The 15,033-nt window shown below is 39.3% G+C and overlaps 1 protein-coding gene across 4 annotated transcripts; it reads left to right on the top strand.

Moving 5' to 3' along the window:
• Nucleotides 1–797: 797 nt before the first annotated feature.
• keap1b (kelch-like ECH-associated protein 1b) lies at nt 798–14,608 on the top strand. Of its 4 annotated transcripts, none has more exons than XR_007112279.1 (9): nt 798–907; nt 2,573–2,663; nt 3,328–4,511; nt 5,433–5,678; nt 6,588–7,264; nt 8,472–8,677; nt 9,872–10,048; nt 10,939–11,304; nt 13,308–14,608. XR_007112279.1 is itself a non-coding variant. In XM_047578049.1 (9 exons), the coding sequence occupies exons 3-9, from the start codon at nt 4,206–4,208 to the stop codon at nt 13,325–13,327; spliced, it is 1,854 nt and encodes a 617-aa protein (XP_047434005.1). In that variant the 5' UTR covers nt 798–907; nt 2,573–2,663; nt 3,328–4,205; the 3' UTR covers nt 13,328–14,608. The 4 variants fall into 4 exon arrangements, 3 of the variants coding, with proteins under 3 accessions (XP_047434005.1, XP_047434002.1, XP_047434003.1); XM_047578049.1 differs by having other exon boundaries at nt 10,939–11,160; XM_047578046.1 differs by having other exon boundaries at nt 10,939–14,608.
• The last annotated feature ends 425 nt before the right edge of the window (nt 14,609–15,033 follow it).

Raw genomic sequence — 15,033 nt, 5'->3', positions numbered from 1 at the left:
TTTTTTGACAAATGCGTTTTTGTCCTTAATAACTCAAGTAAGTAAAGTAAACTGATGCCTGAGGGTTAAATGAAACTTCAAATGTGACAATAATGTTTGACTTGGTTATTCAAAGAGTCTCAACTTCCACATTCCCCGTTGGCTTTTGGTGCCACCTTGTGGTCGCTAACCAAAATAGATGAGGCTGCATACTAGATTGACCTGAATTACGTATTTTTTAAGGAGGGAAACAATTTAGTGGCATGTCAGCACATTTATCTCAAGCTGCTGTTTACTGATTGAACCGTTCACGAACACATTGTAGACACGAAGGTACTTGCAAAGCTGTATCGCACTTAATGAGCAAGTATTTTGGATTATGCTGTAATTAAGGGACATCACAGCTGTATCTCGTGAGAACTATTAAGTTTTTATTGGACAAGACCATTGTCATCATTAAATTAGAGCAGTTTTGCAATTTCATGACTTCATGAATATATTCGCCCCGCTGTAAAATGATGTAACTGGTTTTCTTTGGCCATTTTCTAGTTCTTGGTTTAGCCTGCCGTAACTGAGCATTCAGGTTGTCTCAAAGTGTAGTGGAGAGATTGCCCTGATGTAAGTGGTGTTATTTTGAACAGATTTGATTGACGTTAAAGCTGTAGTTTTGGGCGCGCTGCCAACTACTGGCCTTGCTTTTCCTTCATTCTCTGAACTCTTTCTCAATAAAAGCACCCTCCCTCGGGATCTATTTTTCTACCGCTGCTCGTCAACGGAAGCGCGTCCGTTGTTTTAGAGGACGGCTCTTATTGTGAAGGCGAGAGGAGGCCCGGTACAATGCTTAGTCACGGTGAGTTACTGCTTTCCCCCTCCTTCCTATGTGGCGCACAGCTCGGCAGACCGCGATGGAGGAATTGAGCTAGACTACGTGAGTTTCTTTTATTACAGACTTGAGGTATCAGTAATAATTATTAATGACCGTGTGGCCATATTTTGAAGATGGACAGTAGTAAGAATGTGTGTGCCTATCGCAGTGTTAGCATGTTAGTGCGCTGATGTGCTCAGCCGCTACTCTACTGTCTATTATTAGGAACCTATTTTGCTGTCAGTTCTATTTCCGAAACGTAAAACTTGTCATTTGTCGTATCTCCGGCTGTTATATCGTGGGACGACACTCGGCTCACTCTCGTCGGAAATGGATATTTCCCCGGATCTCCTGCGTCTGTTTTCGCTCTGCTCGCCTAGCACTGGATTATTTCGATCAAAACAAGCACAGAAATGATCTCCGTACATTTGTGACCGGATTGCACGGTGCTTTGTGTGTGTGTTGGGAGGGCTCTTCAGGTAGATGGCGCGGAAATCTAACTCCATCAGGGTTTATGTAAGATCCGTTCACTCTCGGGTCATGTTTTGGAACATCTAGTTCCACTGTTTGCTCGGTGAAGAGTTCACGATGTTTTGTAGAAGCAAGATCTGTGCCAAAAAATCGAAACAAGTTGCGTCGTGTTGATTTAACGAGTTTGATGGCCTTGAAGCAATGAATTGCCAGACACATCTGCAAGTGCAGTGCTCACTCTAAACTCTAGTTTGAGTCACTTCTGTTGTTGTGCAGTTCCTCTTGAATGACATCCAAGCATTTCAGGCCGGTTTCCCAAAGTGGGGTGCAGGCTCTGTTAGGGGTCCAGGGGTCAAGTTAAATCTAATCTAATCTGACAATGTATGTATGTGTATGGTTTATAGGTTTGTCTTGAGACTTAGATGTTACTGCTTTATGCACCATAAATCTAAGTCTTTGTTTTTGGACAGCAGCAGAGAATGGTCATCACTAGTCAGGCTGCTGCTAATTTCCTTGATTATGGGAGGCATTATTTGTAGAGCTGAAACAAACGGCCTATTAATATGACACCACAGTGAGAGAGATCACTGAATCACATTGATGTAATTTTTCTGTTTCCTTTTCAGCTTCTCAGGGCCCCTGTTTAATATGATTGCAAAGTAAACGTTGCCACTTCAGACTTTATCGAACTACGATGGGCGTACTTCAACTGACTAAATGCCCAGATCCCAGAAGTAATTTTTTTATCTTCACATCTGAGATGGTACTAGGAAATATGATAGAAAAGTGTGAAGCAGTTATCACGATGCATGCAGTTTTGTGCTAAGATAAATCCCCTTAACATGTCAGCACAGAGTTACATTCTGCAACAAACTCCTCTCCTCTCATGAAGTTTGGAGCAAGTTATACTAGCCTGTGCCTGAGAAGGCAAGCTAATGTGATTGGTAGTATTATTTAGTTATTGATCAGCTGTCAGAAATATGCACCAGACTTAGATCTGCAGTGCTTGTTTGGCTAGTGAGCAGTACGTTTCATATTTCCTTGGGCTTTGGTGAGTTGAGCAATATGTTCTGTGAACTATTTTACTCAGAAATGAGGAGGGAGGAAAGCTCAGCAGTAAATCTGATTCACAGTGTGTTTCATGTTACATGAGCCTTCACTGTGTTAGGAGGATGTCCACAATTGGTTTCTGCCATGTCAACATATGCCTAATTAATAATAAAAAAAGTGACATAATTTGATATTATATCATTGCAGATTAAAGAGCATGCAGTAATCCACCTCCAGATTGTGAAGTTGTAAGGCCATATGACCTGACTTGTATCCTGCATCCTCTTAACATCTTAAGGTAATGATTGCTGTGTGGTTCGTCATCTTATGGGCGCTTTGTTATGTAACTGTACAGCTGTTGCTGAGTTACTCTTACACTTCTTGATAACTGAACACTAACAGGACAAGCACACTCTGAACTATGTACTGCATGTCACTCTCACAGGTGATTTATATTCTGTAAAGAAGAAGTTGGCTTGATGGTAAAGTGAGGGGTTCATTTTGTAAGAAGTTACATGTTTGTTGAGCTTCTTTTAACATGGATATGGCCCGCAATATTCTCATCATACATATGAAAAAAGGAGATGTTGTGGTTTGTTTATAATGAGCTATTGGGACTCATGCTGCCATAGTCATCATTGGCCCTGAACCTAAGCCAACTGCAACAACAATTGCTAATAGGTGGTCTCTTGGCATCGATAAATGATAAAAAATAATGGAGATACATGTCAGTGCAATACAGTACAATTCAATATTACTCCAAACAACAGCCTCCAAAATGAAAACACAGTTGAAACAACAGCTCTGTTATTTGAAATGCAATGCGCAATACCATAACCTTTGTGACTAAGTGCAGGGCTGTTAATTATCTTATTCACTATCACTACTCTACCCAACGAGCTTGCAAGTGAGTGTAAATATGTACAATACAATATACATGCAAAGTCTCTCTCTCTTCACAGCGGTGCAAATCCATCTCCATCCGTCTCCAGAGAAAGCCATCAAACACCTCCCACCCACCATTCCTAAGGGCTCTAAATTACATGTACGACACTTTTGGCAGCTGATCCTCTTTTTACCCCTTCACAGTCAACAAGCTCTCAACTGCCTCTACAGCAACAACTGGCTGAAGTATAGCCTTCTGATGATAGGTAGAATTATTGCTGATCTTGTTTAGCAATGAACTAACAATGAAACTTGTTCATTGCATCTCATGAATTGCTTCACTGATGATATTTAAGCAATCCAGATGTATTGAAACAAGACGATTGCCTGGACAAGAGAGACAAACTTGAGAATACGGTTTTCGCTGTCAGGAATGATTAGCAAATTTCTGTTTCTGACATCACTGTAGAGTGGAAAGAAAAACACCTGTGTTGCCAATACAAACGACTGAACCAAGAGAGTCTCATTTAGTTCTCACTTTCATGACACATTTACTGTTTTCTCTATTCCTGCAAAGTTAATTCTTGGTTAAAGCCAGAAGAATCCTAAACTTCCACATTTCCATTATGTTGGAAGTGCAACAAGTAACAGCACACCCAGCCACGAGTGACAGCTCGCATATCCCTAGTAATGCCGTAAAGAGCAAAATGGCTGGACAGAAGTATTGAACCGAGCAAGAAAATCCTCATGTCTCCATAAATCAGATTTAACTGCACACAGAAAAAACACCCTGCAAGCCAAGAAGAGCCTGGAACTTTCTGCAAAGCCAAGTCTGCCAAGTTCCTCAGTTGAAGCTCTTGTATTTTACCCATGCCCGCATGCAGTGCAATGATGCCCCGTAACGCTGCCCACAGTACTTGAGAAAGAGACTAAGGAGGAGGAGAAAGAGGAGGAAATGACAGAGTACCTGCCAGAATGCAAAGCGCTGGTGACTCCATCCACGCGCAACGGTCACCACGTCTTTAGCTACACGCTAGAGAGCCACACGTCGGCTGCCTTCACAATAATGAACGAGCTGCGGCTAGAGCGTCAGCTGTGTGACGTCACATTACGCGTACGTTACCAGGACTTGGAGGCGGTGGACTTCGTAGCTCACAAGGTTGTTTTGGCCTCCTCGTCTCCAGTCTTCCGGGCCATGTTCACCAATGGCCTGAAGGAGTGTGGTATGGAGTTAGTGCCCATCGAAGGGATTCACCCCAGGGTTAGTAAAATTTCTTTGCTCCTACACAAAAGGGTTTAAAACTCCATGCACATTACAACATTCTGATGTGTAACATTTTAATACGGATTATTAATTACATTTATTAAAATAATGATGGGAAATGGATTGTATTTTATTTTCCTAAAAGTGGAATACAATATTTGTTTAGTGTGATCACCAACCATAGTGCTTCGATCATTTGTCAAGTCCTGATTTCCATTATTTACTTTTGCTTAGGTTAGACAAACAAAACTTCCGATAGAAAACACTGAAAACCTGTGGTAACAGAGCCTAACTTGTTAACTAGGTGAGACAGCTAACATTAGCGACTGTGCTAAGACAGGCAGGCAGTGGAAAAATGACTAGTCTTTTCACCAATGTTCAGTTTAAGTGTATGGTTATTTCCCATGCTGTGGTCATAATTGTGACTCTTCAAAAACGTACTGTCAATAAGTGTGATAATTGCTAAGGCTACAGGTTTTCAAAGTTTTTCTATATGACTGTTTGTCAAATCTAACAACAGTAACAAAGGAAGCTGGGACATGGCAAAGGGTAGTAGTCTACTGGTTAGTGGTCAGCAGACCAATCAGAAGTCCAACAAAAGGAGAAATACTTTAGAATTAGAATACAGTTTCAGGTGATGATTGTGATTAAATTAAATTGGATATAAATACATCACACACAAGGTACACACATGGTAATAGTATCTGTGACTTGTTGGCTCATGAGATGGTAATCTTTCTGTTCCTTCCTGAGACAAATGATTGAACAGACACACAAGCATCTACATCTTTTTTTTTTTTTTTTTTTTGCAATGTATTGATTTTCCTTAATCCAGTCTCTCTGTCTGTACCTATTTTCTTCTCCCTCAAACCTGCCTTTTACCATAACCATTATCTTTAATCCATCTCATCCATCTAGGTTATGGACAGACTGATAGAGTTTGCATACACAGCCAGTATCTCTGTGGGTGAGAAGTGTGTCATCCATGTGATGAATGGTGCCGTCATGTACCAGATAGACAGCGTGGTCAAGGCCTGCTGTGATTTCCTCGTCCAGCAGCTTGATCCGAGCAACGCCATTGGCATCGCAAGCTTTGCTGAGCAGATTGGTTGCACGGAGCTCCACCAGAAGGCCAGAGAGTACATCTATATGAACTTCAGCCAGGTATGGCTTAAGCATCATCTCTAATCAATGTTGTTCTGTCTACAATCAAAGTCTGCTGGTTTGTCTTTGCCAAAAAATATTCTGACAATATTCAGTTTGAAAAGTACAAAAGGTTAGGTTTACCCTGTGTAACAGTCAAATAAACTTTATCTTGAAACTATATTCTTTCCTTAGTAACATCTGTTTTGAACAAAAGAGTCACATAAAGAAATATTTTTTGCAGCAGCTGTATTTGTCCAAGCTATTTTTAGTGAAACGTGGGGTTGAAACTTTGGCCACGTTCCTGTTGTTCTGAACAGAAGTGGCATCAGTCAGTTGTGCATGTAATCCTTCCACTAATGTAATTGTTCCTTAGGGGCAAAGACATTGTCCATAATTTTTATTTAGCAACATTTAGTTGCGAGTTCCTGCTGGAAAATATGTGTTTCTTGTCATTTTTGGACAACTATTAAATGCTCATTCAGAAAGTTTACAGATTAACTGTAACACATTATTGCTACAGCTTTTCACTAAAATAAATGCTAAGTCTCTAGATTGAAGTGACTGTTGGAACATGGTATTTGTGTGTTAAGTGTTATGTGGTATGAGTAAGCTGTTGCAGTTGTTCCATTTTTTACTTTGAGCAATGAGACTGAAAGCACTAAATCACGAAGACTACCGTTTGTGTTCACCTGTGGCTGTAGCATTCCTGACTCCAGAATTTGACAGCAGCAGTAATGTAGCACAATCAAAAGAAGACAAACGAAAGGACAAATAACAAAACCCTTATTACAAATAAGTTGATTGAGAAAAGTATCCTTTGATTGATTTGATCATCAACAGATAGTTTCATGACTGTACGTGTCTTTCCATCCGTATATTTAATTGATCAGAGCTCTGTATTTGTAAATACATCTTCATCTGTTCCAGGTCGCAACCCAGGAGGAGTTCTTCAACTTGTCACACTGCCAGCTGGTCACTCTTATTAGCCGCGATGAGCTCAATGTGCGCTGTGAGTCAGAAGTCTTCCATGCTTGTGTGGCCTGGGTACGGTATGACCGGGAGAACCGGCGACCGTATGTCCAAGCCTTACTGCAGGCTGTCCGCTGCCATTCCCTCACCCCCAACTTCCTGCAGACACAGCTCCAGTCTCTGGACTGGGACCCACAGTGTAAAGACTACCTGGCCCAGATCTTCCAAGATCTCACCCTCCACAAACCCACCAAAGTAATTCCTTGCAGAACTCCCAAGGTGCCACAGCTCATCTACACAGCTGGGGGTTATTTCCGCCAGTCTCTCAGCTACTTGGAGGCCTACAATCCCTGCACAGGAGCCTGGCTGAGACTAGCTGACCTACAGGTGCCCCGTAGTGGCCTGGCAGCCTGTGTTATCAGTGGGCTTTTCTATGCTGTTGGTGGGAGAAACAATGCGCCCGATGGCAACATGGACTCGAATGCATTGGACTGCTATAACCCTATGAACAACTGCTGGTTACCGTGTGCACCGATGAGTGTTCCCAGGAACCGTATCGGTGTTGGTGTCATAGACGGCATGATATATGCGGTTGGTGGATCACATGGGTGCATTCACCATAATAGTGTGGAACGGTGAGTGAGTATAATGATAGAACTGATACCTTGTAAGATATCGGAGCCGATGCTGAATTTATGTTGCTACTAAATAGCACACCCTGGTTAGGTATAGATATTAATCAGTAAAAGCCTGCCAGCATGCTGATATTCCTCTGGTTTGTCTTTGTGGATTGATTGATTAATAAATTAAGCGTACAGTATCAGTGTCCAAAGTCCAGCAGTCATTACAGTAAAGACTTTGTTCTTGTCTGTTTACTATATTCAGTCAGTTCATGAAAGAAAAGGCATTGGTTAACTTCCTGGTAATTACGTGAAAATGTCTCACTTCCTGCAGTTTATTTTTAGTTTCCACAAAGCCGCTATGAGGATGTTTTTAAAGGAAAAAAAATTTCAACATGATGAGTGATAAAAAATACTCATCGTTAGCCTGAGGGGAAACACTTGTACTAATATTCTTATGTCACTAAATCTAGAAGAATCTATACTTACTCTGACAGTTATTAAAAGAAAACCTCAATAGAGCTTTTACCTTGACTTACACTATAATTACACTTAAAACAGTATGATTGTTTGGTCGGATTATTCTTGAACCACCGTCCCATCAACATATATCACAATTAGCCTTCTCTAATGTCCTTTAATGAGGACTCTAACTCAGATGTAGACTTGCTGCACAATCCTTAACCAATCTGGTTTTAAGGGCAATATGTAAATAATCTTAGTTCAAGGATGAAACTTTAGTTGGACTCTGATGTTGTTCTGCAAATAGAAAATATTAACCAGACAAGCCACAATGTCAGTGAAAGAGGAACGTGCCAAACCTGTTTGGATGGTCACGTAATATCATAAAGAATAGAATTTACTGTAACTGTATTGCCAATCACAGTAACTGAGAAATGACATAGTTACACTGATCCAGACAGTGTCATCTGTCATTCAGTTGAGCTGCTGAGGCATTAAAATAATGCATTTGTTCAACTGCAAGACTAGAACTGCGTCAATCTCATATAATGTTGACACCCTGTAGTGTTAAACTATGAGGTCAAACACACGCAGACACAAAACAATAAAAAAATAATGCATTTGTGAGTGAGAAACCCAATGAATTTCTTTGATACAGAATTGAATAATCCTACCCCTCGGTTGAGGACAACAGGGAAATAAAGACTAAAAGTAAATGCTAAGATTTTCGTGTGTCTCTATCTGTGTTGGTTCTCCACAGGTATGATCCAGAGAGAGACCAGTGGCAGCTGGTGGCCTCAATGTTAACACGGCGTATCGGTGTTGGTGTGGCGGTCATCAACCGTCTGCTTTATGCTGTGGGGGGGTTTGATGGGGCCAACCGGCTCAGCTCCTGTGAGTGTTACAACCCTGAGAAGGATGAATGGAAGACCATGGCACCCATGAACACTGTGCGCTCTGGAGCTGGTAAGAAAGGAAGGGAAGACTGCCTTCTATCTTTCTTGATCTTTGTTCACCATCTTTGTTTTTAAAAGTTCTGTGTAAGGTCTTTTTTAACAGACAGTCTATTTATTTGCTATTGAGATCAAAAGGATATTTTAACCACACAAAGCAAAGTAATGTCTTTTATTTCATTCCTCCCAGGATGCATGTCATACCACATAGCAGTCTTATGTAAAAAAAAAAAAAAAAAGACACAACAATACAATACAGTCAGGATGGCAGTGGTTAGCTACATAACGTTCAGAGGGTATGTGCTGTATGTTCTGTTAGTGTTTACATGAAGGACTAAAGCATCCCAATATCACAAAAATTGCATCACCAATCCAAGATAGCAGCACCCACTTCTGCAGTAGTTGGGCTTCACTTTTGTACAGTGAGGCTAGAGTCATCTAGTCCATTTTTATACACAGTGTCTGGTATATATTCACCATGGAAGCATTAATTATAGTTTGGACACTAGTAACAGCAGGATAGCAAGAGCTCAGTGAGTCTTCAAGTATCCTTATTACACATTTGGGCTGGGAGTCAAAACAAACGTGCACGTCTTTCCCCTGTACTTAATGGGTCTGCTCTGACGTATACTTGCAAATATGTGCCAATATCTAGACAAATTCAATTTTTATTCAATTTTATTTATATAGCGTCAGTAACAATACAAATTGTCTCAAAACCCAACCTGAAACCTCCAGAGCAAGCACAATAGCAATGGTGGCAAAGAAAAACTCCCTTTTAACAGGAAGAAACCTTGAGCAGAACCCAGCTCATAAGGAGGGACCCATCTGCTGAAGGCCAGCCGGGTAGAGAGACAGAAGAGAGAGAAAAGAAGAACAGGAGAAACAAGATAAACAAGAAAACTTCTGTCATAGATACATACATCTGATTAAGTGTAAAATCTGATGATGATACAAATACAAAATATAGTTGATGGTGTTACATGACAGTTTGGTAATAAATATAAATAAAACTGTTACTGACAACAGTTGTTCTATTACAACTGCTATAATGATTTAATATAAGAATCATCATAGGCCGGTTGGAGAATTATGCATTCAAGTAGGCGTGGACGACCACAGGCCATGAAAACTGGACAAGTTCATGAGACCAGGACCACAAAGCAAAAAAATACCTGAATAAATGTTTGTTTGTTTTGTTTTTTAGGTGTGTGTGCACTGGGTAATCACATCTTTGTGATGGGCGGGTACGACGGCACAAACCAGTTGAACACGGTGGAACGCTATGATGTGGAAACTGATACATGGAGCTCTGCTGCCTCCATGAGGCACAGGCGCAGTGCTCTGGGAGTAACTGCGTTACATGGCCGCATCTATGTATTGGGTGAGTATGAGTCTTTACTAGAAATCAACTACGATTTAGAGAAAAGCACCACATTAAAAATAATGGCTGATATATATATATATATGTTAATATTTTGATTTCATTCATTCATTCAGTTGTGTACTGATGAACATCCAAACTTGCCATTTTTATGGAAATCAACAACTCTTGATCACTTCTAAGATTTACATTTTGTAAAGCTTTGATCACATTGTGAGTAGCAAAATCAAAAGGTGCTAATGTTTTTTATTAGCCACATTAGCTCTGACCTTCAACTCTAATTTTGTGTCATTATTTGGACTCCAGGTTTGCTATCTCCTGGCTCCATTTAACTCTTTTTGTTATCAGCTGCATGAATATGATCTGAGTTGTCACGCTAATTCCAAATGTTTTTTTTTCACCTCTTATAAATGTATCGTAGTTGCCAACTGACTAATATTAGTCTATCTAACTTCATATTTGTTTCCTAATATCATTGACCATATTCTTTTCAAAGGCCCTATTAGTCATGTGCTGAAAGTGTCTGTGTCTCCGTTTTCCTTTTTCTACTGAATGCTACATGGAAATCTATATAAATTTCCAAAAAATGGGAAACCAGAAAGAATAAATAAGGAATTTTCTCTTTTCAAAGTTAATTGCCAAACATGGCACAATACTGAATGTCCCTCGATTGTAAGTCAAAAAGAATCATTGGTTGATTGTCACATCATAGTGGAAAACATTAAGCATTTCATTTGATTTCCGTAGCCCCATAATGACTGTCAAGGGCATTAAGGGGCCCATGAATGTTATTTTATAACTGTAAGGCATAAATCAGTGACTTGCTATATGAACATGTCATAATGGATCCTGCAAACACCGCATAGCCTTATTAATGTTATTATCTACAGGGGGTTATGATGGCAACACCTTCCTGGACAGTGTGGAGTGTTATGACCCAGAGAAGGACACCTGGTCTGAGGTGACGCACATGACATCCGGGCGGAGTGGTGTGGGGGTGGCCGTTACCATGGAACCGTGCCAAAAGGATCTGCCAGAGTGTCAGAAATCTGATGGGGAGAACTGCGCGGCATCACCAGCCTCTCATTCAGCCAACTCTGGCGTTCATAATGGTCAGTGGCACAACAGCGGGCCCTTCAGCAAAGGCACTTGATTCTCATCCCTTGACCCCAGCACACACTCATATACATAGATGAGGACCCTGAACTCTGTCTTCCCAAATCAAAATAAACCCTCACAACTCAAATGAAGCAGAGGTGAGCTCAAACGCCACACACTGCCTAACTCATTATAGTATAATAACTTTAATGGTCATTGCACCGAAGTTACAACGAAATTTAGTTTGGCAGCGATCCAGTAGCAGCTTTCACTTTAAACGTGAAATGCTAATGCTCAATCCATAATGTGACAAAAATGTTTTATGTTGAGTATCAGCAGTGAACTGGTGAAATCAAGCCTGACTCACAGGCTCACAGCGTAGTGTCCAGGACCTAAAATGTGACAAATCTGACAGACCTCATGCTGTTTGTTTTGATGTGGCATTTAAAGCCCTCTTTAAGACACCAGGTTTGAGGAAAAGGCTGCATAATAAAAAGGTTGTTTTATTGGCTCAACGAATCATCCAAGGTTCTTTATTGAGTTGCACTAGGATCCAATTTTGGCAATCTGATTGCAAGTGGCCATTGTAAAATACAGATGTAAACACCCCCAGGACACACTGAGAGATCCAGTCTCCAACCACATTTGGAGGTGGGGTCATGAAGGTGGGGTTGGGTCATGTGTCTGCATTTGTCCACATTCCTTTGGTAGTGTGAATGCAATGAGTACTGAGTCGCATTAAATACCTTCTATACTCAGCAGCGGACTTTTGCATCATTCATCTGAACAAAATATATATATATATATATACACGGCCGCTGTTATAAATGATCACACATCACAAAATGATGTCTGTTCATTAGTAATGGAAGTACTATTCCATCCTTACATGTACATGTTAACTAACTAAAAAATAAATAAATCTAAGTTATAATTCACAAGTGAAAGGATTTAATATGAGTACACAAGTGTGATTCTGTGTTAATTATTGATGTGGTCATATTGATGTATAAGGAACCTTGTGTGGTTAAGTTTCATATTTCCTCAGTCACTGATGTCTTTATTTACCTTTATTACTGGAGATTATGGTAAATATGAACTTCCAAGCAGAGTTTTTTGTTGGTCTAAATACCATCAGATCAAAAAATAATAATAATAATTGAATGTGTGTGCCAAAGTCATGAGGCATAAAACAACACTGTTCTTGGTTCTGGAGCAGCAGTAGAGATCCATTAGAGACATTAGCATCCCAGATGGTGTTAGGGTTTATTTGCATACAGAGCATTAAACTGAGTTTGGGTCTGGAAACACATTTGGAGATGCATGTTAATGTCAGGTCTGAACCCACATGTCTATAGCTGGTCACTTACAATTGAACTGCCCAGTTTGGATCTTAATGCTTAATGGTGTGAACAGACTGACGATGATCAGACTGTAAACTAAGAAAAGCAGCATTTGTCAGTATAGGCAGTAGAGTTTAAAGTGCCATTGCAATGCCTGTGGGCATTACGGTTATCAGTATAATGTCTTGAGGCATCATGCAGGAACCAGGGGGAAAACAACAACAACAAAAAAAAACTGAGCAGATAGTCATAAACTAAACAAACTTGTTTGTGTCTGTAGTCTTATTCATGTGATGACAGAATTAGAGGTCTGAAGTGGAGTTCCACAATGTTTTACTGTCATACAGAAATAAAATTTGAGTTAGCAGTCAGGATTATATGACACTGGTCAGATTATTAGTTACACCTAGCTGTAACTATCAGTCTTAATAAATTTGTGAAGTAATTAATTCCACTTTGATCATACTTAAAATGTATTTTTTTAATTCTTATAATATTAATATGTAGATGTTTCTGTGGTTTAGCCTACTTTCATTGACCTCAATTTGTTAGACTGAATAACAAATATCGCTTGTCCTCTAACTTTTCCTCTAAATCACTAGAATTCAGTAAAATTCAATTCCACCTACATAACCTTCATGAAGTTAGGGGGTGGTTTTGCTCAGTGAGTAGAGCATCCGCCCCACATGTTGAGGCTACAGTCCCCTTCATGAAGGTAGGATTTGTTGTATTATACCACATTAGTAGGAGCGATAAATAAGTAAAAAAAAATCAAGTGCCAACAGTAACACCTATTTTCAACTTCTCTCAACCCATAGGACCCAAAGGCCTCCACTAACAACATTCTGTTGCAAGACAACACAGGACACCCTCAGAAGACCTATGTCCATTCTCTGACGAGTCACAACTGTTTTGAATGAACAAGGGAGATGTACACAATATTAGGAAGGTGGTCATAATGTTGTGCCTGATCACTGAGAAATACTAAGAGATTTACCTACTACTGGGTAGCTAAAACACTTCAGTTACTCATGCAAGCCACATGAAAACAAACAAAAATAGAATAAAAACGTTTATACAACTGGTTCTTGCCGGAGGGTCATTATCTGTTGCACAAAAAGTGCAGGAGCTTACAGTGACAGTGTAACAACATATGTGTCCTTTCACTAATATAAAATTACAGTAGAAGGTTTATAAAATGTAAAATTGTAGTAAATAGTGTTGCTAAAAAAGTGAACACTGCAGCCACAGGGGATTCTAGCACTGATTCTAGATTTTAAATATTTCTGTTGAACACAATACAGGGCTATACACAAAAACATAAGTGCAGGGAATGCAAATGAAATGTATTAATGTCTTCTCAGGCTCTCTGAGACATGGAAGCAGAGCATCATAGCATGAAGGAATGAGTTTTGTTTGGAAGAAACCGAATACTGTAGTATTTCCAAACTTTCAAACATCTCACTAAATGTGTTTTATACTGAAAACAAAAAACACTAATTACTGACAGAATTAAGGACCGCCCACCCAGACATTTTTTTGGTTTCATACCCACCAGACCTCAGAAACAGAAGTGACCATGATTTGTACATTAGTGTTCTAATGTTGTATGCTACTGTCAAAAAGATGCTTAAAAAAGCGTATTTGTAACAGCAATTTAAGCTACAAAGGTTTTTAAGTGACGTTTTGTACATTGATATTCCTGTACAGAATTTCAGAGCACACTTTTTTATTTATTTGCTGAGATCCTTTTTTTTTTTTTTTTTTTTTTTTCGTTTTCTTGTTGCTCTGAACTGACATCAGCTTTGTATTGAATTGGATTCTGGTGTAGTGTTTTTTGAATAACTAGCATGCATTGTGACTAAGTAGGAATGCCTGTTCAATGCTAATTTTTGATGTTTGTAAAAAAATAAATAAATAAAAAATAATTAATTAATTAATTAATTAATAAAATGCTTCACTTTGGAAGGGACTTTTTTATGTCCAGTCAGTAGTTAGAATGGAAATTAGAATATTTAAGGTCGGCTTTGTACAATTTTTTCCTGGTAAAAAAAAAAAAAAAAAAAAAAATGTCCTGTACAATAATACATTGTAAAATAAAATATATTGTTTATTGTTATGTTTGTTTTTTGTTATTTTCCACCAATGACTGTATAACCTGTAAGAAGAAATGTAGGTCATATGTTTAGCTTTATGCAGGTGTTCAGAGGATAAGTAACCACTGGAGGGACCCAATTCTCCTTCACACTGAACAAACTGTTGCTTTATTTTATTACATTAAGCTGTAACAATGTAGTATTGTCAGATTAGAGTTGATGATGATAGGTCATGATTCATAGATTTTTAATGTGCTGTTGAGGCTATACTTGCTATAGCTAGGCTATAGCTACCCACACTTCCTGGCCAAACAATACAGGATCATCCAAAAGGAAAACTTGCCTGTTTATATGGATTCTTAAGAGTATGAAGACATAAGCCCACTAAAGACATGTCAGGACCGTAGTCCTATCTCTGTTGAAACTAAGCAAAAGACTAAAAAAAATA

Source organism: Mugil cephalus, chromosome 2 (genome assembly GCF_022458985.1).
Source record: "Mugil cephalus isolate CIBA_MC_2020 chromosome 2, CIBA_Mcephalus_1.1, whole genome shotgun sequence".
Classification (NCBI taxonomy): Eukaryota; Metazoa; Chordata; class Actinopteri; order Mugiliformes; family Mugilidae; genus Mugil; species Mugil cephalus.
This window is presented reverse-complemented; position numbering and strand designations above follow the sequence as displayed.

What these genes read in the sequence shown, in the direction of transcription:
- keap1b (XM_047578046.1), top strand. Translation starts at nt 4,206, where the DNA reads ATGACAGAGTACCTGCCAGAATGCAAAGCGCTGGTGACTCCATCCACG. An exon ending in CACCATAATAGTGTGGAACG is followed by an intron (nt 7,265 to 8,471) that starts GTGAGTGAGTAT and finishes GGTTCTCCACAG; the next exon opens with GTATGATCCAGAGAGAGACC. An exon ending in CACTGTGCGCTCTGGAGCTG is followed by an intron (nt 8,678 to 9,871) that starts GTAAGAAAGGAA and finishes TTTGTTTTTTAG; the next exon opens with GTGTGTGTGCACTGGGTAAT.